At 51.3% G+C, this 27743-nt stretch overlaps 1 protein-coding gene and 1 pseudogene across 1 annotated transcript; one reads left to right on the forward strand and one right to left on the reverse strand.

Moving 5' to 3' along the window:
* Positions 1 to 4921: 4921 nt before the first annotated feature.
* Positions 4922 to 27743, reverse strand: LOC146075982 (dnaJ homolog subfamily C member 3-like). The gene is made up of 13 exons (XM_083185732.1): positions 27589 to 27743; positions 17710 to 17840; positions 16076 to 16186; positions 15545 to 15669; positions 14484 to 14558; positions 14099 to 14242; positions 13813 to 13994; positions 11228 to 11347; positions 9961 to 10066; positions 9369 to 9489; positions 7827 to 7959; positions 7033 to 7181; positions 4922 to 5473 (listed from the first exon to the last, which is right to left on the reverse strand). Exons 2-13 carry the CDS (start codon positions 17789 to 17791, stop codon positions 5334 to 5336), a joined length of 1488 nt encoding a protein of 495 aa, XP_083041858.1. The 5' UTR covers positions 17792 to 17840; positions 27589 to 27743; the 3' UTR covers positions 4922 to 5333.
* On the forward strand, positions 11850 to 11985 carry LOC146076328 (U2 spliceosomal RNA; annotated as a pseudogene).

Genomic DNA, 27743 nt, shown 5'->3' on the forward strand with positions numbered 1-27743 from the left:
AGAACGAAGCCAGTGTGAATCAGCTGGGCCAGTGACGTGGGATTTTGAGGTTAGGGCTATTGCAAGGTACAGAGGGGAGCATAGCTCAGCACAATGTAGCATACAACAAGCAGCTAGAGATTTTGGCACTGCCCGGTGCTGTATCCAGGGTTCCGTCAGCCCCGTCCTAGCGAAGGTCCAGTTTCTCAGTTAAGAGGTGAAGGTAACCACTGTGTTTGGCGAAAATAGTGTTATGAGGCCACCCCCTGGTGCAATGCCATGAGTCACAGTCTCGCACAGAAAGGGGTGGTCTCATAATGATACAATATGCCGCAAACTCTTCTCCCCCATAACCCAGCGCACACCAACTCCAAAAACCTACCAGCGGCAGCAGTAGTGTGCGAGGACATGTGTAAGGCACGTCATATATGTACATACAGGCCTTTTCCGATATTACGGAACAGAGTGTAAATCCTGTGATGAGAATCCAGCTTTCCCCGTCCTGTTATCACAATAGAGTTTGGACTAATAAAATCATCAGGCTATAAATATCCCGTATTATCTTATCATGATCAGGTCCCTGTGTACTGTGCTCCCTCGCTGCCATATGCTGCGCATTAGTATAATGTGACACTGCGTCACCGGGCTGGCCGGACATATAGGATGCACAGAGCAACGATGGTATGGCCTGCACCCAGCAGCTAGGGACATCCCTGCCATAGGGAATAACACACACATTGCAGAGGGGAATGGAGGCAGCAGGAAGCCACAGACTGAGAGTTATATAGTGGGAGGAGCAGGGTCCCCAGCAGCACAGAGTATATCAGGAGATGAGGGATGTGTCAGTGAGGACAGGACTGCATGTGACAGGGGCAGTGACATGATGTGAGGAGGGGAATGGAGGCAGCAGGAAGCCACAGACTGAGAGTTATATAGTGGGAGGAGCAGGATCCCCAGCAGCACAGAGTATATCAGGAGGTGAGTAATGTGTCAGTGAGGACAGGGCTGCATGTGACAGGGGCAGTGACATGATGTGAGGAGGGGAATGGGGGCAGCAGGAAGCCACAGACTGAGAGTTATATAGTGGGAGGAGCAGGGTCCCCAGCAGCACAGAGTATATCAGGAGATGAGTGATGTGTCAGTGAGGACAGGGCTGCATGTGACAGGGGCAGTGACATGATGTGAGGGGAACGGAGGCAGCAGGAAGCCACAGACTGAGAGTTATATAGTGGGAGGAGCAGGATCCCCAGCAGCACAGAGTATATCAGGAGATGAGTGATGTGTCAGTGAGGACAGGGCTGCATGTGACAGGGGCAGTGACATGATGTGAGGAGGGGAATGGGGGCAGCAGGAAGCCACAGACTGAGAGTTATATAGTGGGAGGAGCAGGATCCCCAGCAGCACAGAGTATATCAGGAGATGAGTGATGTGTCAGTGAGGACAGGGCTGCATGTGACAGGGGCAGTGACATGATGTGAGGAGGGGAATGGGGGCAGCAGGAAGCCACAGACTGACAGTTATATAGTGGGAGGAGCAGGGTCCCCAGCAGCACAGAGTATATCAGGCGATGAGGGATGTGTCAGTGAGGACAGGGCTGCATGTGACAGGGGCAGTGACATGATGTGAGGAGGGGAATGGGGGCAGCAGGAAGCCACAGACTGAGAGTTATATAGTGGGAGGAGCAGGATCCCCAGCAGCACAGAGTATATCAGGAGATGAGTGATGTGCTATATAGGACAGGGCTGCATGTGACAGGGGCAGTGACATGATGTGAGGGGAACGGAGGCAGCAGGAAGCCACAGACTGAGAGTTATATAGTGGGAGGAGCAGGGTCCCCAGCAGCACAGAGTATATCAGGAGGTGAGTGATGTGTCACTGAGGACAGGGCTACATGTGACAGGGGCAGTGACATGATGTGAGGAGGGGAATGGGGGCAGCAGGAAGCCACAGACTGAGAGTTATATAGTGGGAGGAGCAGGGTCCCCAGCAGCACAGAGTATATCAGGAGATGAGGGATGTGTCAGTGAGGACAGGGCTGCATGTGACAGGGGTAGTGACATGATGTGAGGAGGGGAATGGAGGCAGCAGGAAGCCACAGACTGAGAGTTATATAGTGGGAGGAGCAGGGTCCCCAGCAGCACAGAGTATATCAGGAGGTGAGTGATGTGTCAGTGAGGACAGGGCTGCATGTGACAGAGGCAGTGACATGATGTGAGGAGGGGAATGGAGGCAGCAGGAAGCCACAGACTGAGAGTTATATAGTGGGAGGAGCAGGGTCCCCAGCAGCACAGAGTATATCAGGAGGTGAGTGATGTGTCAGTGAGGACAGGGCTGCATGTGACAGAGGCAGTGACATGATGTGTGGAGGGGAATGAAGGCAGCAGGAAGCCACAGACTGAGAGTTATATAGTGGGAGGAGCAGGGTCCCCAGCAGCACAGGGTATATCAGGAGGTGAGTGATGTGTCAGTGAGGACAGGGCTGCATGTGACAGGGGCAGTGACATGATGTGAGGAGGGGAATGGAGGCAGCAGGAAGCCACAGACTGAGAGTTATATAGTGGGAGGAGCAGGGTCCCCAGCAGCACAGAGTATATCAGGAGGTGAGTGATGTGTCAGTGAGGACAGGGCTGCATGTGACAGGGGCAGTGACATAATGTGAGGAGGGGAATGGAGGCAGCAGGAAGCCACAGACTGACAGTTATATAGTGGGAGGAGCAGGGTCCCCAGCAGCACAGAGTATATCAGGAGATGAGGGATGTGTCAGTGAGGACAGGGCTGCATGTGACAGGGGCAGTGACATGATGTGAGGAGGGGGATGGGGGCAGCAGGCAGTCACAGACTGAGAGTTATATAGTGGGAGGAGCAGGGTCCCCCAGCAGCACAGAGTATACCAGGAGATGGGTGATGTGTCAGTGAGGACAGGGCTGCATGTGATAGGGGCAGTGACATGATGGGAGGAGGGGAATAGAGGCAGCAGGAAGCCACAGACTGAGAGTTATATAGTGGGAGGAGCAGGGTCCCCAGCAGCACAGAGTATATCAGGAGGTGAGTGATGTGTCAGTGAGGACAGGGCTGCATGTGACAGAGGCAGTGACATGATGTGTGGAGGGGAATGAAGGCAGCAGGAAGCCACAGACTGAGAGTTATATAGTGGGAGGAGCAGGGTCCCCAGCAGCACAGGGTATATCAGGAGGTGAGTGATGTGTCAGTGAGGACAGGGCTGCATGTGACAGGGGCAGTGACATGATGTGAGGAGGGGAATGGAGGCAGCAGGAAGCCACAGACTGAGAGTTATATAGTGGGAGGAGCAGGGTCCCCAGCAGCACAGAGTATATCAGGAGGTGAGTGATGTGTCAGTGAGGACAGGGCTGCATGTGACAGGGGCAGTGACATGATGTGAGGAGGGGAATGGAGGCAGCAGGAAGCCACAGACTGACAGTTATATAGTGGGAGGAGCAGGGTCCCCAGCAGCACAGAGTATATCAGGAGATGAGGGATGTGTCAGTGAGGACAGGGCTGCATGTGACAGGGGCAGTGACATGATGTGAGGAGGGGGATGGGGGCAGCAGGCAGTCACAGACTGAGAGTTATATAGTGGGAGGAGCAGGGTCCCCCAGCAGCACAGAGTATACCAGGAGATGGGTGATGTGTCAGTGAGGACAGGGCTGCATGTGATAGGGGCAGTGACATGATGGGAGGAGGGGAATAGAGGCAGCAGGAAGCCACAGACTGAGAGTAATATAGTGGGAGGAGCAGTGTCCCGAGCAGCACAGAGTATATCAGGAGATGAGTGATGTGTCAGTGAGGACAGGGCTGCATGTGACAGGGACAGTGACATGATGTGAGGAGGGGAATGGGGGCAGCAGGAAGCCACAGACTGAGAGTTATATAGTGGGAGGAGCAGTGTCCCGAGCAGCACAGAGTAGATCAGGAGATGAGGGATGTGTCAGTGAGGACAGGGCTGCATGTGACAGGGGCAGTGACATGATGTGAGGAGGGGAATGGAGGCAGCAGGAAGCCACAGACTGACAGTTACTGTATATAGTGGGAAAAGCAGAGTCCCCAGCAGCACAGAGGATTTTTTTCTTAATTAATGGGTAAATATAACAAACAGATAAAATGATTCGGTACGTGTTTCCTAGCACGGCGCCGCCGATATATAGATTGTATGGCATCGGGTCGGCAAAATCGGTCGCATCGCATGCGACCAAATCACATGCGATGCGACCGATTCGACCCGATTTATAATTGTATACCCACCCTGATGGGTAATTAATATGTAAAATGCCCCCCCATAGTCAACGCCACCCTAATATCAACGCCAACCCGAAGCGTGGCGAGCACAGCGAGCCCGCGAGGGGCGGCGGTACGCGTCCTCCGACCTTTTCATAGCCCCACTATCCACGTCGGGGTGGAGTTGATTTTATATAGTGTGGCGAGCGCAGCGAGCCACCGAGCCCGAAGCGTGGCGAGCCCTGCGAGGGGACGCAGATGACTTCACATGTATTCCTCGTCCCCTCGCCGTGCTCGCCCCACTATCTAAAGTCAACTCCACACCGACGTGGATAGTGGGGGTATGAAAAGGTCGGAGGACGCGTACCGCTGCGCTCGCCACGCTTCGGGTTGGCGTTGATATTGGGGTGGCATTAACTTTGGGGGGGCATTTTACATATTAATTACCCATCAGGGTGGGTATACAATTAAAAATCGGGTCTGGGGGGGCATTTTCCATTGGTTACAATGAAAAATCGCGTCGGTTGCATCGCATTATAATGGCATGCGATGCGACCAATTTTAAAATTGTACGGGAAGGTGTTTAAAACCCAAATATCGGGTCGGTCGGGTCCCCACGCATACCTTAAGTTAAGGTTTGCGATGGGACCCGTGCTAGGAAACAAGTACCAATGATTCTGAGAGCCAGTAAATGCTAAACGTAAAGGGGTTCATTTAAAATTAGAATTTTTTTATTTTACAATATTTTTTTCTCCCCAGTCCCCGAGGATTTGTAAATCTTTAAGTCCATAAATCTCATTTTACCACCATAGATCGGCTTTAAAAGAATGTGATATTCTCAATCATTCATCGATATGTTCTCTGCGCCTCTTCCCTATCGGTCCATTAAAAGCAAATCTCCAGGCGCTGTGCTTTGGGCATTTACGGCTCGAGGATAAAGGTCTAACCCAGTAACAGTCACACGGATAAATAACCCAATCGCTGGGCGGCCACCGCCATAAAACCACTGGCCACATATTGGGGTACGGTTACCCTTCCGCACCCTCCCACTGTAAACTGTCTGTATGGGTAACGAGGTATCAGTACTTCGGGAGGAGCCCCACAACGTGGTCATTCGGAGGTCAGTTGAAGTTGAATTTGAAGTGGAAGTTGCCCGAACTGTAGGGGTTAAACCCGAACGGCCATTGCTGGTGATGGCCGGATCCTTGCTGGTTTTCTGGGTCCAGCGGATCTTCTCCAGCGTCGACTTTCTGGCGCATCTCTGAATGGGGAAAAGAGAGGTTCGGGTCACGTCGGGCTCTCCCGGTTGCAAAGGAAAACTGGAGAGATCACGCACTGAGGTGCAGATTTATTAAGCTCGGTGAAGTGATAAATTGTTTGGTTTTTATCACTGGCCAATCAGCTCCTACCTGTGAGGTTACAGGCTTGTTTTGAAAAATGACAGGGAGGAACCGATTGGCCGGTGATAAAAACCAGGCACTTTATCACTTCACCAAGCTTAATAAATCTATGCCAGAAACCTTAATGTATTTGGCACAGTATACCGGAATATGGCGGTATAATGGAAACCGTGACCTAAGGCCAGGCTGCGGGTACATGTACGGCTGGCGGTGCAGCCACGAGTCATGGACATACAAAAAAGCACAACGGGGGCTCTTAATAGTTTCCAAATGAAAACCTAACTTATTATATGGATAATATATTGTGTAACGTTCCATTATCGGACACAGAAAATGGCTTAATGCTTAGTATTGTTCAGTTCTAATAAAGGGACATGGGTTTCTCAGGAGACGTATACGGGACCGTGATCAAGCTAAAGAGATTCTGAATCTTTTTATTTTGTAATTGACAGCTATTTATATGGCGCCAAAAGGGGTTTCCTACGGGGTATCCGTTTTCCTCCCACAATCCAATTATACACCGGTAGGTTAATCGGCCCCTGACAATAATGATACCTCGTGCTTGTGTTTAGGGAAGACTAGATGGGCCAAGTTTTCTGATCGCTCATCGCGTTCTAATCTACAGTGTATAGGCGTTCTTATCCTTTCCCTGTGTGGACACATTGGGGGAAATGTAATAGGATGAGAGAATCAGAAAGTGAGAGATTTGGGAAGAAATCTCCAGTTTTTTTTTCTAAAGTGGCAATCATTTACACTGCAAAACCAGTGTGATTTAGAAGGTGTAAATGATTGCCGCTTTAAAAAACCAGGATTTTTCTTACCAAATCTCTCATCCTATTACATTTCACCCATTATAAATCCATGAGCTCCACAATGGAGACCGAATCTTCTTATTTGTCATTATTGGCTATTTAGCTTCAACATGACCCCATACCCTATGTTTCATCGGGTAAAAAAATTAAGGACCAACTACTGTTTTTTTTTTTTTTCAGATAATTGTAGGTTACACAATATATTTTAAACATATAGTATTGATTACATTTTACATTTTGAAAGAGAGAGAGAGAGCGAGCGAGCGGGGGGGGGCAGAGAGAGAGAGCGGGGGGGGGGGGGGAGAGATGGAGGGGAGAAAGAAAGGGAGGAGGAGAGAGACAGAGAGGGAGTCAGAAAACGCAAGGGGGGGGGGGGGGCAGAGTGTGGGGGGTGGAGAGCACAAGAGGGTGGGTGGAGAACAAGGAAAAACAAACTGGGGAGAGCGAGCAAGCGTGAGAGGGGGAGAGACATGTTGCGGAGTGTGCAAGTGAGTCTTCAATGCGGAGTACAGTAATAACACAAGGTTATTGAAGACTGATACATTGCCGTACTAGCACAATAGGGTTATACTCCTCCCCCCCCTTATCTAGACCGTACACCAACACACCTGGATCTGTTAACACTTCTTTGGCTGCTGCGATATCAATGAATCTCTTCTCGGCTGTTTTCTTCTCCTCCTCGGACTGGAAGTTGTCCGGGTGCCACTGCTGCGCCAGCTTCCTGTACGCCTTGATTACTTCCTGCTTGTTGGCGTTTCTGGAAGAGAGCGGCGCTCAGCTACACATAGTCTGTTATCCTAATACATGCAGACCCCCAATTAGGAAGGGAAACGGTCATCTTTAAGACCAGACTTCGGTCGACAGTCAATAGGTCGACCCCGGAAGGTCGACTGTCCCCAAGGTCGACAGGGTTAAAGGTCGACATGGGTCAAGGTCGACATTACTTAAGGTCGACATGGGCCAAGGTAGACATGGGTTTAGGTTGATATGGGTTTTCCACTGTTTTTTGAGCCGACATGTGCCGACAGGCGGTATTTCATGCCCTACCATCCACTAGGGCGTGGTGGGAGAATAAAATAGTGTGCCGGGCGCAGCGAGGCACCGTGCCCGAAGCATTGCGAACGAAGAGAGCGATGCGAGGGGCTGCGGTTCAACTCCAACTGTGTCCATGTCGACTGTTTCGACATTCAGGTCAAAAAACAGTGAAAAACTCATGTCGATCTAATGACTGTCGACCTTGGCCCATGTTGACCTTTAACCCTGTCGACCTTGGGGACAGTCGACCTTCCGGGGTCGACCTAATGACTGTAGACCCAAGTCTGTTCTAACAGTTGTACCGTAACCCTCACGAACCCCCCCCCCCCCCTTCCCCATGGCGGACACAACCCTTGGCCAGGGTTACCTCTTCACGCCCAGGATCTTGTAGTAATCTCGCTTCTGAGACTGTTTTAGCAGCTTCTGTGCCCTCTCCAGACCTTCCTTTATTTCTTCATTCTCTCCGTCTACTTCCTTTGCCTGCTGGTAATCCTCCACGGCTGTAAGAGAGCAGCGAGAGAGGGTTAGCTGGTGGGAAAGGACGCGGGACGCAGGGGAGACGGACGATCACAGAGTAAGGGAATGACAAGGTCAGATAACCTAGCCCAAAAGCAGGTGCAAGAATCAGGGGGGAAAAAAATCCACTTAAGTTAAAAATGCCAGGACTTGTCTAAAAGGTGCCCACACACTAGAATGATCTGCGATCATAAGATGTGCGCGTAAATTAGCCTTCAAATCTTTTGCCTGTCCTGGACAAGAGATTTCAGGCCAGCGCACGTCTTTACCAAAGATTTTTCGGTACTTATTTCCTAGCACGGCACCTGCGATTTGTATCGCAAGGATCGGGACCAAAAACATCACGTCGATCGCATCGCATGCAACCAAATCGCATGCGATCGACGCGACCGACGCGATTTTTACATTGGAATCAATGTAAAATGGTCCCTGAGACCCAATTTTACATTGTGCCCAATGTAAAAAGCCCCCGAAACCCCAAATTTAATTGCATCCCCCCCTCATGGCTAAAATGTCCCTCCATTGTTAACGCCACCCCACTATTGACGCCAACCCGAAGCGTGGCGAGCGCAGCGAGCCTGCGAGGGGCAGCGGTACGAGTCCTCCGACCTTTTAATACCCCCACTATCCACGTCGGTGTGGAGTTGATTTTATATAGTGTGGCGAACGCAGCGAGCCACCGAGCCCGAAGCGTGGGGAGTGAAGCGAGCCCCGCGAGGGGACGCGCATAACTTCACAGGTATACGCGTCCGCTCGCCACACTATATAAAATCAACTCCACACCAACGTAGATAGTGGGGGTAATAAAAAGGTCGGAGGACGCGTACCGCTGGCGCTCGCCACGCTTCGGGTTGGCGTCAATAGTGGGGTGGCGTTAACAATGGGGGGACATTCCCATACTTAAAACCCATGAGGGTGCATATACAATGAGAAATTGGCCATATTGGCCCATTTCCCATTGTTCCCTATGTAAAATCGCGTTTATCGCATCGCGGGCCATTATATTGGCATGCGATGGACGCGATCAACGCAATTTTCTTATCAGAAATCGGCAAAAAAAAAAAAAATCGTTCTAGTGTGTGGGCACCTTAAGAACCTCTCCTTTTGCACAATGACAAATTGGCATACGGTCATTAAGTCCACATGGTGCGTTTCACTTTTTTTCGAGCCAACATGTGCCAGTATGATCATAGTGTTACCTTATGACTTATACCCAATCTACGCAGCTATTTTAAACATTTCCAGCGGGTTCCCGAGTGTGCAATGGCAGTGGGCATTATTTCTCAGTTGTACACCGTGGGCACCGGTAGCGGGTATAACCGCGGTGATGAACAACTGGCCGCACTAGCTGCAGGGTATATTTTACCGCACAGCTACGTGGGGTATCACAGACCTTTCTCGTACTCCTCGTTCAGGATGAAGACCTCCGCTCTGTCTTTCAGCGTCTGCGGATTCTGCGGGTCCCTCTGTAGCGCCTCTGTACACACTTTGATGGCTGCCTCCGTGTGCTGGCTCTGGGGGACACAGAATACAGAGGGTTAAAGACTTATCTGGACATTGGGCCTCATTCAGACGTGATCGCAGGGCAAATTTGTTCTCAAAATGGGCAAAACCATGCTGCACTGCAGGGGGAGGGGGGGCAGATGTAACAGGTGCAGAGAGAGTTAGATTTGTGTGTTATATTGTTACTGTGCAGGATAAATACTGGCTGCTTTACTATTACACTGCAACTTAGATTTGAGTTTCAACACAACCCACCCAAATGTAAATCTCTCTGCGCCTGTTACATCTGCCCCCCTGCAGTGCAGCATAGTTTTCCCCATTTTGAGAACAAATTTAGCCACAGTCAAATCTGAATTAGGCCCATTTTCCCTACGGTGTGCACAATGAGACACTTATTATTTACTAATGTGCGAATGACGCCCTTAGCCTGTACGACACGAGGTCCCAATATGTCCGGTTCCGCTCGGTGTCGCAGCACCCACCTTGGACAAGCAGTGACAGATCCGCTCTTTGGCTCTTTTCCTGTAGATCTCAACATTTGGCTCCGTCCTTATCGCTGCTTCAAACTTCTCAATGGCGGCTTCAAACCTGCGCAGGAAACAAGAGAAGCGACGTAAGTCTGCGGTCCGGATATTAGTGTTACGGAGCTCTGGATGGCCCACTCCGGCCGCCTCCACAACACTGGGACCTAATGTAACATTAGTGAATGGGAATCTGTGACCCCCCCCCCTTCTGCCCACGGTAACATGCAGAGGCGTTTCCCTGGCCACCAGCTACCGGATGGGACGTGCCAGGGACACCACACAGTGATAGCAAGGTTAGCGCACAAACCTATATTATACACAGTAGTGTCTCCAAAGCCTTCGCTGACCCACAGCGACTCATCCCCACCAGGGGGAGGGAGGGGATACGCACCCAACTGGGGGGGACACACACATGCAACCCGCCTCAGGGGGGAGGGGGAGGGATGGGAGACTCACACCGCCTCATAGGGGGGAGGGGGAGGGATGGGAGACTCACACCGCCTCATAGGGGGGAGCTGGAAGGGTAGGGAGAGGCACCCTACAAAGGGGGGGGGGGGGGAGTTGGGGGAGACGCACATCGTGTCAGGGGGGAAGTTGGGGGAGACGCACACCGTGTCAGGGGGGAAGTTGGGGGAGACGCACATCGCGTCAGGGGGAATGGAAGACGCACACCACCTCAGGGGGGAAGTTGGGGGAGACGCACACCACCTCAGGGGGGAAGTTGGGGGAGACGCACACCACCTCAGGGGGGAAGTTGGGGGAGACGCACACCACCTCAGGGGGGAAGTTGGGGGAGACGCACACCACCTCAGGGGGGAAGACGCACACCACCTCTGGGGGGAAGTTGGGGGAGACACACACCACCTCTGGGGGAATGGAAGATGCACACCACCTCAGGGGGGGGGGGGGGGGGGTTGGGGAAGACGCACACCGCCTCAGGGGGGGAGTTGGGGGAGACGCACACCACCTCAGGGGGGAAGTTGGGGGAGACGCACACCACCTCAGGGGGGAAGTTGGGGGAGACGCACACCACCTCAGGGGGGAAGTTGGGGGAGACGCACACCACCTCAGGGGGGAAGTTGGGGGAGACGCACACCACCTCAGGGGGGAAGTTGGGGGAGACGCACACCACCTCAGGGAGGAAGTTATTGGAGACGCACACCGCCTCTGGGGGAATGGACGACGCACACCACCTCAGGGGGGAAGTTGGGGGAGACGCACTCACCTCTGATCTCGCACTAGTTCCTCAGCAGTCTCCAGCTGCCTGGAAAGCTTCTTTACTTGCTTGTAGTGTGCAAAGCATTCCTTATCATCCTGATCCAGCTTCAGACACTCCCGCACATGGCTACAATACAGTACACATGTGTAATGGTAGGTGTGACATACAGAACAGAAGACCTCCTGCTCCCACATGGTGTAATATGGACCCCCCTCACCTCAGGCTCTCCTCCTGCTCCTCCATGGTGTAATACAGATGCCCCTCACCTCAGGATCTCCTGCTCCCACATAGTGTAATACAGATCCCCCCCTCACCTCAGGCTCTCTTCCTTCTCCCACATGGTTCAATACAGATCCCCCCTCACCTCAGGCTCTCCTGCTCCCCCATGGTGTAATACAGATCCCCCCTCACCTCAGGCTCTCCTGTTCCCCCATGGTGTAATACGGACCCACCTCACCTCAGGCTCTCCTGCTCCCCCATGGTGTAATACAGATCCCCCTCACCTCATGCTCTCCTCTTGGTCTCCCATGGTGTTATACATACCCACCACCCCCTCACCTCAGGCTCTCCTCATGGTCCCCCATATGTAATACATGCCCTCCACCCCCTCACCTCAGGCTCTCCTCCCCCATGTTCTCGGCCTTTTGGCTAAGATCAAGTGTAGTATCTGTTCTTATCAGTGGGTATGGACTGGCCTCTGGCAGAGAATAGAGAAAGGTTGGACTGAGTAGCTGCTCTGATGGGCGGAGGGTGTGGGACCCCTCTGTTTTTTCCCGGGAGTGGTGAAAAGTCTCACTGAGTATCTTCACCTCTGCCTTTGGTAGGAGGTGTTGTTTCCGTAAATCCACTGGTAAGAGGGGGGGGAGAAACACTGGGCCTAGTAGTTTGACTCTCTTGACGGGGTTCGTAGCCCCCGAAGGATGAGACAGCGAAAGGCTCAGTCTAGTATCCATTCCCAGGGAGCGGAGAAAAGCTGAGACCGAGTAGATTGGTCCAGGTTGGGCAAACCACCAGCCTGGGCACAGCGAAAAGCTCAGCCTAGTATCTTAACCCTGGGAGCGGAGAAACACTGGGACTGAGTAGATTGCTCTTTCGAGGGGGGTGCAGCCCCTAAGGGAGTCTTTCGAAAAGCCCAGTGGAGTACCCATTCCCATGCCAGGGGCTGGAAAGTACCTGCTGGTGAGACGGAGAAACACTTGGTCGGACGCTGACTGGTCGGCTGCCTGGAGCCCGAGGCTGCACTGTGCCCCCGGGGAAACTCGGGGGTGCCTGATTTGCACTGGTGATGTCCAGCACCATGCACTGAATGGCACACACACTGCGCACTTCCCTCTAGGTTAGGCTACACGTCCTTACCTCGTCCTTTTGGATGGGGTAGGACAATTTTTTACACCCCCACCCCGGCCTTCTGGCTAGGGCCTCTTTTATTTATTTCTTTGATTTGCACTTTTGAGCACTTCACGTTTTTCGTTAGTTTGTCACGTTTTTTTGATTTGGGTAGTGCGGCTGTCCCTAACAGGCCTTCCGTTCCCCAAACGTGGCTGGGACTCTTCACCTTTTGGGGAGAGTCCCGGTCCCCTCGAGGGCAACCCCGAGCCGCAAGGCGGAGGGAAGCCTAAGCGGGTCTCTCCAAACCTTCGGGTGCGGAGGACCCACCGTCCAAAACCCTTCCGGGGGTGGAGGAAAAGCGGGTCTCTCTGAGCTTCTGCGAAGAGGACCCACCGATCCCTTTTTTCCCTTCCTCGGCCTTATGGTTGAGGGGGGTTAGGGGAACCATGGGGCCTTTCTCCTTTGGGAGAGGGCCCACACGTTCGTACGGCTGCCCCCTTTGCACGTGTTTTGGCACAGCACTGGTGGTGGTGGGAGCACACCTCGGGCTCCCTGAGTTTCTTCAAACTCTCCTTCCCCATGTGTGATAGATACCCCCCACCCCAGACTCTCCTTGCGGTCCCCCATGGTGTGATACATCCCTCCCACACCCCCTCACCTCAGACTCTCCTCCTGCTCCCCCATGTGTGATACATACCCACACACCCCCTCACCTCAGACTCTCCTCATGGTCCCCCCATGGTGTGATACATACCCCACATCCCCTCACCTCAGACTCTCCTCGTGGTCCCCCCATGGTGTGATACATACCCCACATCCCCTCACCTCAGACTCTCCTCGTGGTCCCCCCATGGTGTGATACAGATCCCCCCTCACCTCAGGCTTTCCTCCTGCTCCCCCCATGTTGTGATAAAGATCCCCCCTCAGGCTCTCCTCCTGCTCCCCCCATGGTGTGATACATACCCCACACCCCCTCACCTCAGACTCTCCTCGTGGTCCCCCCATGGTGTGATACAGATCCCCCCTCACACCCCCTCACCTCAGGCTCTCCTCCTGCTCCCCCCATGGTGTGATACAGATCCCCCCTCACACCCCCTCACCTCAGGCTCTCCTCCTGCTCCCCCCATGGTGTGATACAGATCCCCCCTCACACCCCTCACCTCAGGCTCTCCTCCTGCTCCCCCCATGGTGTGATACAGATCCCCCCTCACCTCAGGCTCTCCTCCTGCTCCCCCCATGGTGTGATACAGACCCCCCCTCACCTCAGGCTCTCCTCGTGGTCCCCCATGGTGTAATAGAGCTGGCTCAGTTTCAGGAAGGCGGCTCTGTTGTCATTCCGGAGCTTGGTTGTGGGCTTCAGATCATGGATGGCTTTGGTCACATCTCCAACTTGGAGGTAACACTCAGACCTGAGCTCCCGCACACTGGGGTCCCAGGGGGAATACTAGAGACAGCAGAGTAATGCCAACATATAAGAGCCACAGAGGACTAGCGGCCATCCATCGGCCCCCGATAGCAAGGTACAGACATCATACAGCGCTCCATTACCTCAATCACTTTCTCCAGCCAACTGATGGCTTCCCCATAATCCTCTCTGTTATAGGCCGCCCATGCCTCCTCTCGGCTGGCATCCAGGTCCCGCACTCGCTCCAGCTGGTTCCTGGCTTCCTCGTTGGTGGGGTTGCTTAGCATCTGCCGGGGGCGGAAGGGTACTGGTAGGTTAATTGGCTTCTGACAAGGCGGACCAACACGTTTTATCAATAAGCTTTATTTATAAAGGTGCCAACATATTCCGTAGCTCTGTACATGGAGGACGCATGGGTAATTATGGTAAGCTCCAGTGGGGCAGGGACGGATGTGACCGGCACATTATTAGAACAGGCAGATAGGACGCCTTTCCCCACATCTCATTAAGGCATCAGGACAGACTCACCACCGCCTGGAAATCCTCGCTGGCCTCCTCCGTGTCCCCCTGCTTCAGCAATATGTTCCCCCTTTGGAGTCTGGCCTGCAGGAAACGACAGGACAGAAGCAATGAAGAGATCAGGATGCGTCATTAAAATGATGGGTCGTTTGCAGAGATGCTAATACACCTGCAGCCGCTGCTCAGATAGAAGAAATAAGCCGTGTCCAATGACTGGCTCCATAGGTCTTCAATTTAAAAAGTTATAATGCAATGCAGAGAGTAACGATGAGCCAGTCCGCAATGTAGCAAGTAATGTGCCCGGGTCAGACTCCAGCCTTTAAGCTTCAGATAAAACAAAATAATGGAAATTGGGGTACATAGTATGGGACAGCTTTTTATGAGTGGGGCAAGTGTTTTTTAACCCTGCAGGAGGGAGTAATTGTATTTCTGGGAGTTATCTTTTATTTTTTTTAGGTGGCTTAAGATATCACTCAAATATACAAATACCCATTTTTAAGTACCCCGTATTAAATGTATGCACTTATTTTGCTGAAAAACACTTACATTTTATTTTACTTGCATTTTAAAATGCATATTACAGCCATTTATCAGAAGTGGAAAGTACCCCCGAATTCTAATATTACGACTACCGATAGACTTCTATGCTGCTTTCCGATCTTCCTTTGGCTGTTCCGGCACGCAAAAAGTCAGATCGCATGACCTGCATTAACTGAATTCCTCCCTTACGGTGTGTCCTAGAGGACAATTAGGGTCAGTGGTGGGCGTGAGCCCCTACATGCTCAGTCAATGAAATCTAAGAGCGTTCCCTTCAGTGACTGGTTTGTGTGTTGCCCGTTGGGAGTCCTGGGCTATGACAAGAGGTCACAAGGTCAGTTTGGGGCAGAGAAGAAGGGCTTCGGGCAGGAGATCCACCATCCACTGATGATTGGAAGCCGGTCATGATGATGCCATGTGGACAGCGCTGTCTATATATAAGTACATGCGAAATGCGTAACTCTATTTAACAGGCATGAAGACACCCCCCCCCCCCCCCAAACACACACACCCTCCCATCACCCCGCCCCTACCGCCAGGAAGTCCGGCTTCAGCGCGATGGCCTTGCTGAGATCTGGGAGAGCCGACTTAAACTTCCCCATTGCCAGGTAAACCGCTGCCCGCTTGTAATACGTCAGGTAGTTGTTGGGGTCTCCATCTGCAACGAGAGGGGTGGGGACAAGACAGCGACATGAGGATGGGCGACTTAGTCTCTGAAATTCACATCAACAGGGATGAAATATTATCATTTATTTATAGGACGTCAAAGGGTTCCGAAGCACCAACAATACATAAATGAGCAAAAAGAAAAAAAAAAAGAAATCTGCTACTCAGCATGTACAGTATAGCGATCTGTGAGAGTGTGTGAGTGCTGCCCCCTGGTGCACAAAGCCTTTACTACATGCTGTGTAACATCCAATTCATGGTGTACATACAGTCAAGGTTCCGTGGCTCCTTATAATACGCACGTCTTAACAATGACATAGGAAGTGGTGGCATCAGGTCTCAGGAGTTAATAGCACGAGTATGATCACATGTCACCATGGGGTTAGCCCTGTACTCACCTACGGCCGTGTGATAGTGAGAGAGGGCCTCAGCCAACTGTCCCGCAGCCAGGAGCTTCCGGCCCATCTCCAGATGGTTCTCCACCTCTGCCTGACTGGCAGCCAGAGCTCCTGCCCATCAAACACAGGAGAGACACAGTTACCGGACATTATCCAGGAGCAGCCCCCCTATAATACTCAGCTGTCTGCGCAGCCCACACATAGCAGGCAATACGATGACTGATCATATCACAGATCAGTACACAAAGTGCTGTTTCTAACTGTCCGTGTTTTCTAGACCACCCACCATTTATAGCATAGTACTGAGATGCTGTTTGCGGATTATATACTACCTCCTCCCCCTACCCACTCATTGTTCAATGTATTTCTAGGACCATGTTTCCCTGACTTTACCTAAACTTTAACCCCTTCCCATACATGTGAACTGTAGCTCAAACAATTCCCTCCATAAATACAGAAACGTAAAAAAATCTGAGCTAGATTCAACTTTATTGACTTTAGGATGACAAAAAAAAAAGTCACAGTGCTTATTAATACCCCTTTTACACCAAAAATCCCGGATCCAACCCGGCGTTTGGAAGAAGGATCCAAGCCAGGTCGGATCCGGGATTTACTCCATTCACACTGCGGTGCCCACCCGCAATGTAGACGGAGGGGGCACTTGGAGATGACATCGTCTCCAAGCGCCGGGACTGCGGTGATCCCTGCCTGATACACCGATCGCCGTGCTGGGGGCAGCCCAGCACCAAGGTAAGCTGCTGGGCTACCCCCAGCCCCTGTGCATCCCCCCAGACGCCGTCCGGGAGGTGAATGGATGCCACACACAGGCATCCATCCACCTCCTCCACTGCTGCCTGCAGAGTATAGCAGACAGCAGCGCAGGCTGTGTGTGTCCCCCCATCCAACCTGCGTACGCTGCGGTCCGCAGGTTGGACGTCCCCCATTCATGTAAATGGGAGACGGGTCATCCGACCCGGCGTACCCATTTACACCGCCCTCTACCCAGGTCCTAGCCGTGTAGAAGTCCCGTGTAAAGGGACACGGCGTGACAGATTTACACTGCCTCTGACCCGCCGAAGACCCGGAGTTTTGAGGGTAAAAGGGGTATTAGTAAAAAAAAAATGGTGATCAATTCAAAAAGCTAATTATACTTCCAAAACAGAGTGTTCAAATAAAAACATGAATGTTTTTTGGGATTCTGCAATGTAGGAGAGGGCTAGAACGTGGACAGTTTACAACAGTTTTTAATTGTTTAATCAGGGCAAAAGGTGTGCTGGTATTCTTATTAAATTTACTGACACATAATTGTACAAATTGTAACTGATATTACACTAGGTTTTGCATGACCCTCAATAGGCTTCTGAATGTTTGATCACAGATATACCTGCTGCGCTTGGCTGGTCCATCTGTTTGCACTAAACAAATAGGCCTCAAAGACATAAGAGAATGTGTTTTTACCAGAACAGTGGAAAAAACAAAATGAAAAAAAAAATACGTCTTAGAAACAGAGATCTCAGTTTCCGTACACCGAGACAAGCTGTGGGGAGGCGGTATGTGTGTCCGCCGACGTATTTTAGATATAATGACATCACAATGGCAGTCAGGCAGCGGAACACATGAGGTAAAGGGCTCACCATCCAGATGCAGATCCAGGATCACACACAGTAGGGAGAGAGAAGAGAGGACCCCACTCACTCCTCGTCTTTCTCTCTCCATGCTCGTGTGCCGATCTCGTTCCTGGTGTCCAAGTCCTCTCTCTGTGCTCCTGTCGGCACACAGAACGGTTCACAATCATTATATTTATAACAAAAAAAAAAAAAAAGAGCAATAAGCAGTAACTCCACCAAGACTTCCTGCAACCTAAACATACAGATATGGTCTATCTACACCCACTGATAGTACAGTCACATAGTCTAACATGTATGGACACTTAGAACCACAGCGATGTTCCCCACCACATAACGGAACCTGAGGGGGACAGTTCAGCACAATTACTTCATTTTTATATTTATCCCTAAGGGACTAGGGGTGCCTCGACCAAATGCTGATATTCTAGGCCGCCCTGGTCCAGAAAGTGTAGGAACCACTGATGTAGCCCACAGTAGACAATGACGCGGGTTACCATGCAGTGTAGGGGCCTCCAGTATCAGAGACACCTTGAAGCGACCTGGAGGTTCACCATATGTTTGCAAATATATGTAACTAAGATCTCCGAATTACCTAGAAAGGAACTGGGTGGTGTCAGCTGGCCGCCCCGCGCATTCCTGTTACCAGGCAATTTGCATAGGAACGCCCAGCGTCTTCATGGGAATGCCCATGATGCGAATCCCCCGGCCGCCGCCCCACGCCCGAAGTCTTGGGTGAGTGCACTGGCCGCATACACACAAAGGAAACATCGGTCTTCTGTGCGTGCGCACGGAGGACCGAATGAAGCAGAATAACCCGCCATTTTTTGCAGGACTTTCTGGTCCAGAACAACCTCCCTTCTAGCACCTGAGAGGCGGCACTAATTTCATTAAGCAGCTTTTAGTTTGTTATAATACAGACACACAGTCTATATATACACCCCTACCCCGGGCCATATTCACAGACACACACACTGACAGGGCAGTCACACAGTCTATATATACACCCCCTCCCCCGAGCCATATACAGACACACACACTGACAGGGCAGTCACACAGTCTATATATACACCCCTCCCCCGGGCCATATACAGACACACACACACTGACAGGGCAGTCACACAGTCTATATATACACCCCTCGCCCGGGCCATATACAGACACACACAGACTGACAGGGCAGTCACACAGTCTATATATACACCCCTCCCCTGGGCCATATACAGACACACACACTGACAGGGCAGTCACACAGTCTATATATACACCCCTCCCCCGGGCCATATACAGACACACACACTAACAGGGCAGTCACACAGTCTATATATACACCCCTCCCCCGGGCCATATACAGACACACACACTGACAGGGCAGTCACACAGTCTATATATACACCCCTCCCCCGGGCCATATACAGACACACACACTGACAGGGCAGTCACACAGTCTATATATACATCCCTCCCCCGAGCCATATACAGACACACACACTGACAGGGCAGTCACACAGTCTATATATACACCCCTCCCCCGGGCCATATACAGACACACACACTGACAGGGCAGTCACACAGTCTATATATACACCCCTACCCCGGGCCATATTCACAGACACACACACTGACAGGGCAGTCACACAGTCTATATATACACCCCTACCCCGGGCCATATTCACAGACACACACACTGACAGGGCAGTCACACAGTCTATATATACACCCCCTCCCCCGAGCCATATACAGACACACACACTGACAGGGCAGTCACACAGTCTATATATACACCCCTCCCCCGGGCCATATACAGACACACACACACTGACAGGGCAGTCACACAGTCTATATATACACCCCTCGCCCGGGCCATATACAGACACACACACACTGACAGGGCAGTCACACAGTCTATATATACACCCCTCCCCTGGGCCATATACAGACACACACACTGACAGGGCAGTCACACAGTCTATATATACACCCCTCCCCCGGGCCATATACAGACACACACACACTGACAGGGCAGTCACACAGTCTATATATACACCCCTCCCCCGGGCCATATACAGACACACACACTAACAGGGCAGTCACACAGTCTATATATACACCCCTCCCCCGGGCCATATACAGACACACACACTGACAGGGCAGTCACACAGTCTATATATACACCCCTCCCCCGGGCCATATACAGACACACACACTGACAGGGCAGTCACACAGTCTATATATACATCCCTCCCCCGAGCCATATACAGAGACACACACTGACAGGGCAGTCACACAGTCTATATATACACCCCTCCCCTGGGCCATATACAGACACACACACTGACAGGGCAGTCACACAGTCTATATATACACCCCTCCCCTGGGCCATATACAGACACACACACTGACAGGGCAGTCACACAGTCTATATATACACCCCTCCCCTGGGCCATATACAGACACACACACTGACAGGGCAGTCACACAGTCTATATATACATCCCTCCCCCGAGCCATATACAGAGACACACACTGACAGGGCAGTCACACAGTCTATATATACACCCCTCCCCTGGGCCATATACAGACACACACACTGACAGGGCAGTCACACAGTCTATATATACACCCCTCCCCTGGGCCATATACAGACACACACACTGACAGGGCAGTCACACAGTCTATATATACATCCCTCCCCCGAGCCATATACAGACACACACACTGACAGGGCAGTCACACAGTCTATATATACACCCCTCCCCTGGGCCATATACAGACACACACACTGACAGGGCAGTCACACAATCTATATATACATCCCTCCCCCGAGCCATATACAGAGACACACACTGACAGGGCAGACACACAGTCTATATATACATCCCTCCCCCGAGCCATATACAGAGACACACACTGACAGGGCAGACACACAGTCTATATATACACCCCTCCCCCGAGCCATATACAGAGACACACACACACTGACAGGGCAGTCACACAGTCTATATATACACCCCTCCCGGGCCATATACAGACACACACACTGACAGGGCAGTCACACAGTCTATATATACATCCCTCCCCTGGGCCATATACAGACACACACACTGACAGGGCAGTCACACAGTCTATATATACATCCCTCCCCCGAGCCATACACAGAGACACACACACTGACAGGGCAGTCACACAGTCTATATATACACCCCTCCCCTGGGCCATATACAGACACACACACTGACAGGGCAGTCACACAGTCTATATATACACCCCTCCCCTGGGCCATATACAGACACACACACTGACAGGGCAGTCACACAGTCTACATACAGAGACACACACTGACGGGGCAGTCACACAGTCTACATACAGACATACACACTGACAGGGCAGTCACACAGTCTACATACAGACACACACACACTGACAGTGCAGTCACACAGTCTACATACAGACACACACACTGATGGGGCAGTCACACAGTCTGCATACAGACACACACACACTGACAGTGCAGTCACACAGTCTACATACAGACACACACACTGATGGGGCAGTCACACAGTCTATATAAACACCCCTCCCCGAGCCATATTCAGAGACACCCACACTGAGAGGGTAGTCACACACACTGACGGGGCTGTCACACCGTCTATATATACACCCCTTCCCCGAGCCATATTCAGAGACACCCACACTGACGGGGCAGTCACACAGTCTACATACAGAGACACACACTGACGGGGCAGTCACACAGTCTACATACAGAGACACACACTGACAGGGCAGTCACACAGTCTTTATACAGAGACACACACCGACAGGGCAGTCACACAGTCTTTATACAGAGACACACACTGACAAGGCAGTCACACAGTAATTATACAGAGACACACACTGACAGGGCAGTCACACAGTCTTTATACAGAGACACACACTGACAAGGCAGTCACACAGTCTTTATACAGAGACACACACTGACAGGGCAGTCACACCGTAATTATACAGAGACACACACTGACAGGGCAGTCACACAGTCTTTATACAGAGACACACACTGACAAGGCAGTCACACAGTAATTATACAGAGACACACACTGACAGGGCAGTCACACAGTCTTTATACAGAGACACACACTGACAAGGCAGTCACACAGTCTTTATACAGACACACACACTGACAGGGCAGTCACACAGTCTTTATACAGACACACACTGACAGGGCAGTCACACAGTCTTTATACAGAGACACACACTGACAAGGCAGTCACACAGTCTATATACAGAGACACACACTGACAAGGCAGTCACACAGTCTATATACAGAGACACACACTGACAAGGCAGTCACACAGTCTATATACAGAGACACACACTGACAGGGCAGTCACACAGTCTTTATACAGAGACACACACTGACAAGGCAGTCACACAGTCTTTATACAGAGACACACACTGACAAGGCAGTCACACAGTCTTTATACAGAGACACACACTGACAAGGCAGTCACACAGTCTTTATACAGAGACACACACTGACAGGGCAGTCACACCGTAATTATACAGAGACACACACTGACAGGGCAGTCACACACACTTACAGGACAGTCACACAGTCTTTATACAGAGACACACACTGACAGGGCAGTCACACAGTCTTTATACAGAGACACACACTGACAAGGCAGTCACACAGTCTTTATACAGAGACACACACTGACAAGGCAGTCACACAGTCTTTATACAGAGACACACACTGACAGGGCAGTCACACAGTCTTTATACAGAGACACACACTGACAAGGCAGTCACACAGTCTTTATACAGAGACACACACTGACAAGGCAGTCACACAGTCTTTATACAGAGACACACACTGACAAGGCAGTCACACCGTAATTATACAGAGACACACACTGACAGGGCAGTCACACAGTCTTTATACAGAGACACACACTGACAAGGCAGTCACACCGTAATTATACAGAGACACACACTGACAGGGCAGTCACACAGTCTAGTTACACCCCTCACCCTGCCTATATACAGTTTTATACAAACTGACTGGGCAGTCACACCGTCTATACAGTTATGCCCAAGTACATCGTGGCTGCGTTGCGCATAAAGTGCGCCATGCAAATCGCGCCTGGATCGCGCCTGCTCCTTGCGCTATAGTCCCGTTATAGATCGCGTTATAACGTAACGTAATCTTGTAAATGTAACCTGCACTTACACTCATTGACCACCAGATGTCACTTTTCCCAAACAGTACAGCCCCTATACAGAGGTACAAGCTGACAGCACAGTAACAGAGTCTATATACCCATCAGCCTACCCTTATACAGAGGAACACACTGACAGTACACAGTCTCTCCTCACTCTGCCCTTATACAGAGATACACACTGCCAGCACAGTCACACAGTCTATATACCCGCCAGCCTACCCTTATACAGAGGTACACACTGACAGTGTAGTCACACAGTCTAGATACACCTCCGCCTATACATACATACACACTGTATTATATAGCATTTCTCACACACACACACACACACACACACACACCCCTCCCCTTATACAGAGGTACCCACTGATAGCACAGTCACACCGTGTATATACCTACCCCTGCCCTTATACAGAGGTACACACTGATAGCACAGTCACACCTCTCCCCCTGCCCTTATACAGAGGTACACACTGATAGCACAGTCACACCTCTCCCCCTGCCCTTATACAGAGGTACACACTGATAGCACAGTCACACCTCCCCCTGCCCTTATACAGAGGTATACACTGATAGCACAGTCACACTGTGTATATACCTCCCCCCGCCCTTATACAGTGGTACACACTGATAGCACAGTCACACCTCCTCCTGCCCTTATACAGAGGTACACACTGATAGCACAGTCACACCTCCTCCTGCCCTTATACAGAGGTACACACTGATAGCAGTCACACCTCCTCCTGCCCTTATACAGAGGTACACACTGATAGCACAGTCACACTTCCCCCTGCCCTTATACAGAGGTACACACTGATAGCACAGTCACACCGTGTATATACCTCCCCCTGCCCTTATACAGAGGTACACACTGATAGCACAGTCACACCATGTATATACCTCCCCCTGCCCTTATACAGAGGTACACACTGATAGCACAGTCACACCTCCTCCTGCCCTTATACAGAGGTACACACTGATAGCACAGTCACACCTCCTCCTGCCCTTATACAGAGGTACACACTGATAGCACAGTCACACCTCCTCCTGCCCTTATACAGAGGTACACACTGATAGCAGTCACACCTCCTCCTGCCCTTATACAGAGGTACACACTGATAGCACAGTCACACTTCCCCCTGCCCTTATACAGAGGTACACACTGATAGCACAGTCACACCGTGTATATACCTCCCCCTGCCCTTATACAGAGGTACACACTGATAGCACAGTCACACCATGTATATACCTCCCCCTGCCCTTATACAGAGGTACACACTGATAGCACAGTCACACCTCCTCCTGCCCTTATACAGAGGTAAACACTGATAGCAGTCACACCTCCTCCTGCCCTTATACAGAGATACACACTGATAGCACAGTCACACCATGTATATACCTCCCCCTGCCCTTATACAGAGGTACACACTGATAGCACAGTCACACCTCCTCCTGCCCTTATACAGAGGTACACACTGATAGCACAGTCTATATACACACCTCCCCTGCCTTTATACAGAGGTACACACTGATAGCACAGTCACACCATGTATATACCTCCCCCTGCCCTTATACAGAGGTACACACTGATAGCACAGTCACACCTCCTCCTGCCCTTATACAGAGGTACACACTGATAGCATAGTCACAACTCCTCCTGTCCTTATACAGAGGTACACACTGAAAGCACAGTCTATATACACACCTCCCCTGCCCTTATACAGAGGTACACACTGATAGCACAGTCACACCTCCCCCTGCCCTTATACAGAGGTACACACTGACAGCACAGTCTATATACACACCTCCCCCTGCCCTTATACAGAGATACACACTGACAGCACAGTCTATTTACACACCTCCCCCTGCCCTTATACAGAGATACACACTGACAGCAGTCACACCTCCTCCTGCCCTTATACAGAGGTACACACTGATAGCACAGTTACACCTCCCCCTGCCCTTATACAGAGGTACACACTGACAGCACAGTGACACCGTACCCTGCCCTTATACAGAGATACACACTGATAGCACAGTCACACCTCCTCCTGCCCTTATACAGAGGTACACACTGATAGCACAGTCACACCCCCCCTGCCCTTATACAGAGGTACACACTGATAGCACAGTCTATATACACACCTCCCCCTGCCCTTATACAGAGGTACACACTGATAGTACAGTCACACCTCCCCCTGCCCTTATACAGAGGTACACACTGATAGCACAGTCACACCCCCCCTGCCCTTATACAGAGGTACACACTGATAGCACAGTCTATATACACACCTCCCCCTGCCCTTATACAGAGGTACACACTGATAGTACAGTCACACCTCCTCCTGCCCTTATACAGAGGTACACACTGATAGCACAGTCACACCCCCCCTGCCCTTATACAGAGGTACACACTGATAGCACAGTCTATATACACACCTCCCCCTGCCCTTATACAGAGGTACACACTGATAGTACAGTCACACCTCCCCCTGCCCTTATACAGAGGTACACACTGATAGCACAGTCTATATACACACCTCCCCCTGCCCTTATACAGAGGTACACACTGATAGTACAGTCACACCTCCCCCTGCCCTTATACAGAGGTACACACTGATAGCACAGTCACACCTCTCCCCCTGCCCTTATACAGAGATACACACTGACAGCAGTCACACCTCCTCCTGCCCTTATACAGAGGTACACACTGATAGCACAGTTACACCTCCCCCTGCCCTTATACAGAGGTACACACTGACAGCACAGTGACACCGTACCCTGCCCTTATACAGAGATACACACTGATAGCACAGTCACACCTCCTCCTGCCCTTATACAGAGGTACACACTGATAGCACAGTCACACCCCCCCTGCCCTTATACAGAGGTACACACTGATAGCACAGTCTATATACACACCTCCCCCTGCCCTTATACAGAGGTACACACTGATAGTACAGTCACACCTCCCCCTGCCCTTATACAGAGGTACACACTGATAGCACAGTCTATATACACACCTCCCCTGCCCTTATACAGAGGTACACACTGATAGCACAGTTACACCTCCCCCTGCCCTTATACAAAGGTACACACTGACAGCACAGTCACACCTCCCCCTGCCCTTATACAGAGATACACACTAATAGCAGCCACACCTCCCCCGGCCCTTATACAGAGGTACACACTGATAGCAGTCACACCTCCCCCTGCCCTTATACAGAGGTACACACTGATAGCACAGTCACACCTCCCCCTGGCCTTATACAGAGGTACACACTGATAGCAGTCACACCTCCCCCTGCCCTTATAGAGGTACACACTGATAGCACAGTCACACCTCCCCTGCCCTTATACAGAGGTACACACTGATAGCAGTAACACCTCCCCCTGCCCTTATACAGAGGTACACACTGATAGCACAGTCACACCTCCCCCTGTTCTTATACAGAGGTACACACAAAGCACAGTCTCACCTCCCCCTGCCCTTATACAGAGGTACACACTGACAGCACAGTCACACCTCCCCCTACCCTTATGCAGAGGTACACACTGACAGCACAGTCTATATACACACCTCCCCTGCCCTTATACAGAGACACTCACACTGATAGCACAGTCACACCTCCCCCTGCCCTTATACAGAGGTACACACTGACAGCACAGTCTATATACACACCTCCCCTGCCCTTATACAAAGACACTCACACTGACAGCACAGTCACACATCCCCCTGCCCTTATACAGAGGTACACACTGACAGCACAGTCACACCTCCCCCTGCCCTTATACAGAGGTACACACTGAAAGCACAGTCTCACCTCCCCCTGCCCTTATACAGAGGTACACACTGACAGCACAGTCACACCTCCCCCTACCCTTATGCAGAGGTACACACTGACAGCACAGTCTATATACACACCTCCCCTGCCCTTATACAGAGACACTCACACTGACAGCACAGTCACACCTCCCCCTACCCTTATGCAGAGGTACACACTGACAGCACAGTCTATATACACACCTCCCCTGCCCTTATACAGCGACACTCACACTGACAGCACAGTCACACCTCCCCCTACCCTTATACAGAGGTACACACTGATAGCACAGTCACACCTCCTCCTGGCCTTATACAGAGGTACACACTGATAGCAGTCACACTGTGTATATACCTCCCCCAGCCCTTATACAGAGGTACACACTGATAGCACAGTCACACCTCCCCCTGCCCTTATACAGAGGTACCCACTGATAGCACAGTCACACCTCCGCTGCCCTTATACAGAGACACTCACACTGATAGCACAGTCACACCTCCCCCTGCCCTTATACAGAGGTACACACTGACAGCACAGTCTATATACACACCTCCCCTGCCCTTATACAAAGACACTCACACTGACAGCACAGTCACACATCCCCCTGCCCTTATACAGAGGTACACACTGACAGCACAGTCACACCTCCCCCTGCCCTTATACAGAGGTACACACTGATAGCACAGTCACACCTCCCCCTGCCCTTATACAGAGGTACACACTGATAGCACAGTCACACCTCCCCCTGCCCTTATACAGAGGTACACACTGACAGCACAGTCTATATACACCTCAGCCTATACATGTACACACACAGCAGAGAGTATAGCCACACGAAGTACCTGCAGCTCCCCTGTCACATTATCCTGCACACACACTGACACCTGGGCTTCCGCTTCCGGGTGTGGTGACGTCACCCATCACAACCATTCCCCGGCCTCCATGCGCGCTCCAACCGCATTCCTGCTGGTGATAGCGTGGGGACCGCCGATTGGTC

The sequence above is a fragment of the Crinia signifera genome, chromosome 4 (genome assembly GCF_055691185.1).
Source record: "Crinia signifera chromosome 4, ASM5569118v1, whole genome shotgun sequence".
Taxonomy (NCBI): Eukaryota; Metazoa; Chordata; class Amphibia; order Anura; family Myobatrachidae; genus Crinia; species Crinia signifera.

Bases quoted from the DNA above. Each gene is read 5' to 3' on its own strand.
- LOC146075982 (XM_083185732.1), bottom strand. From the start codon at position 17,791: ATGGAGAGAGAAAGACGAGGAGTGAGTGGGGTCCTCTCTTCTCTCTCC. The intron at 14,243-14,483 runs GTGAGTCTGTCC...CGCCCCCGGCAG, and splicing joins GCGAGGATTTCCAGGCGGTG to ATGCTAAGCAACCCCACCAA. The intron at 5,474-7,032 runs GTGTGTTGGTGT...TTCCCCATTCAG, and splicing joins AGAAGTGTTAACAGATCCAG to AGATGCGCCAGAAAGTCGAC.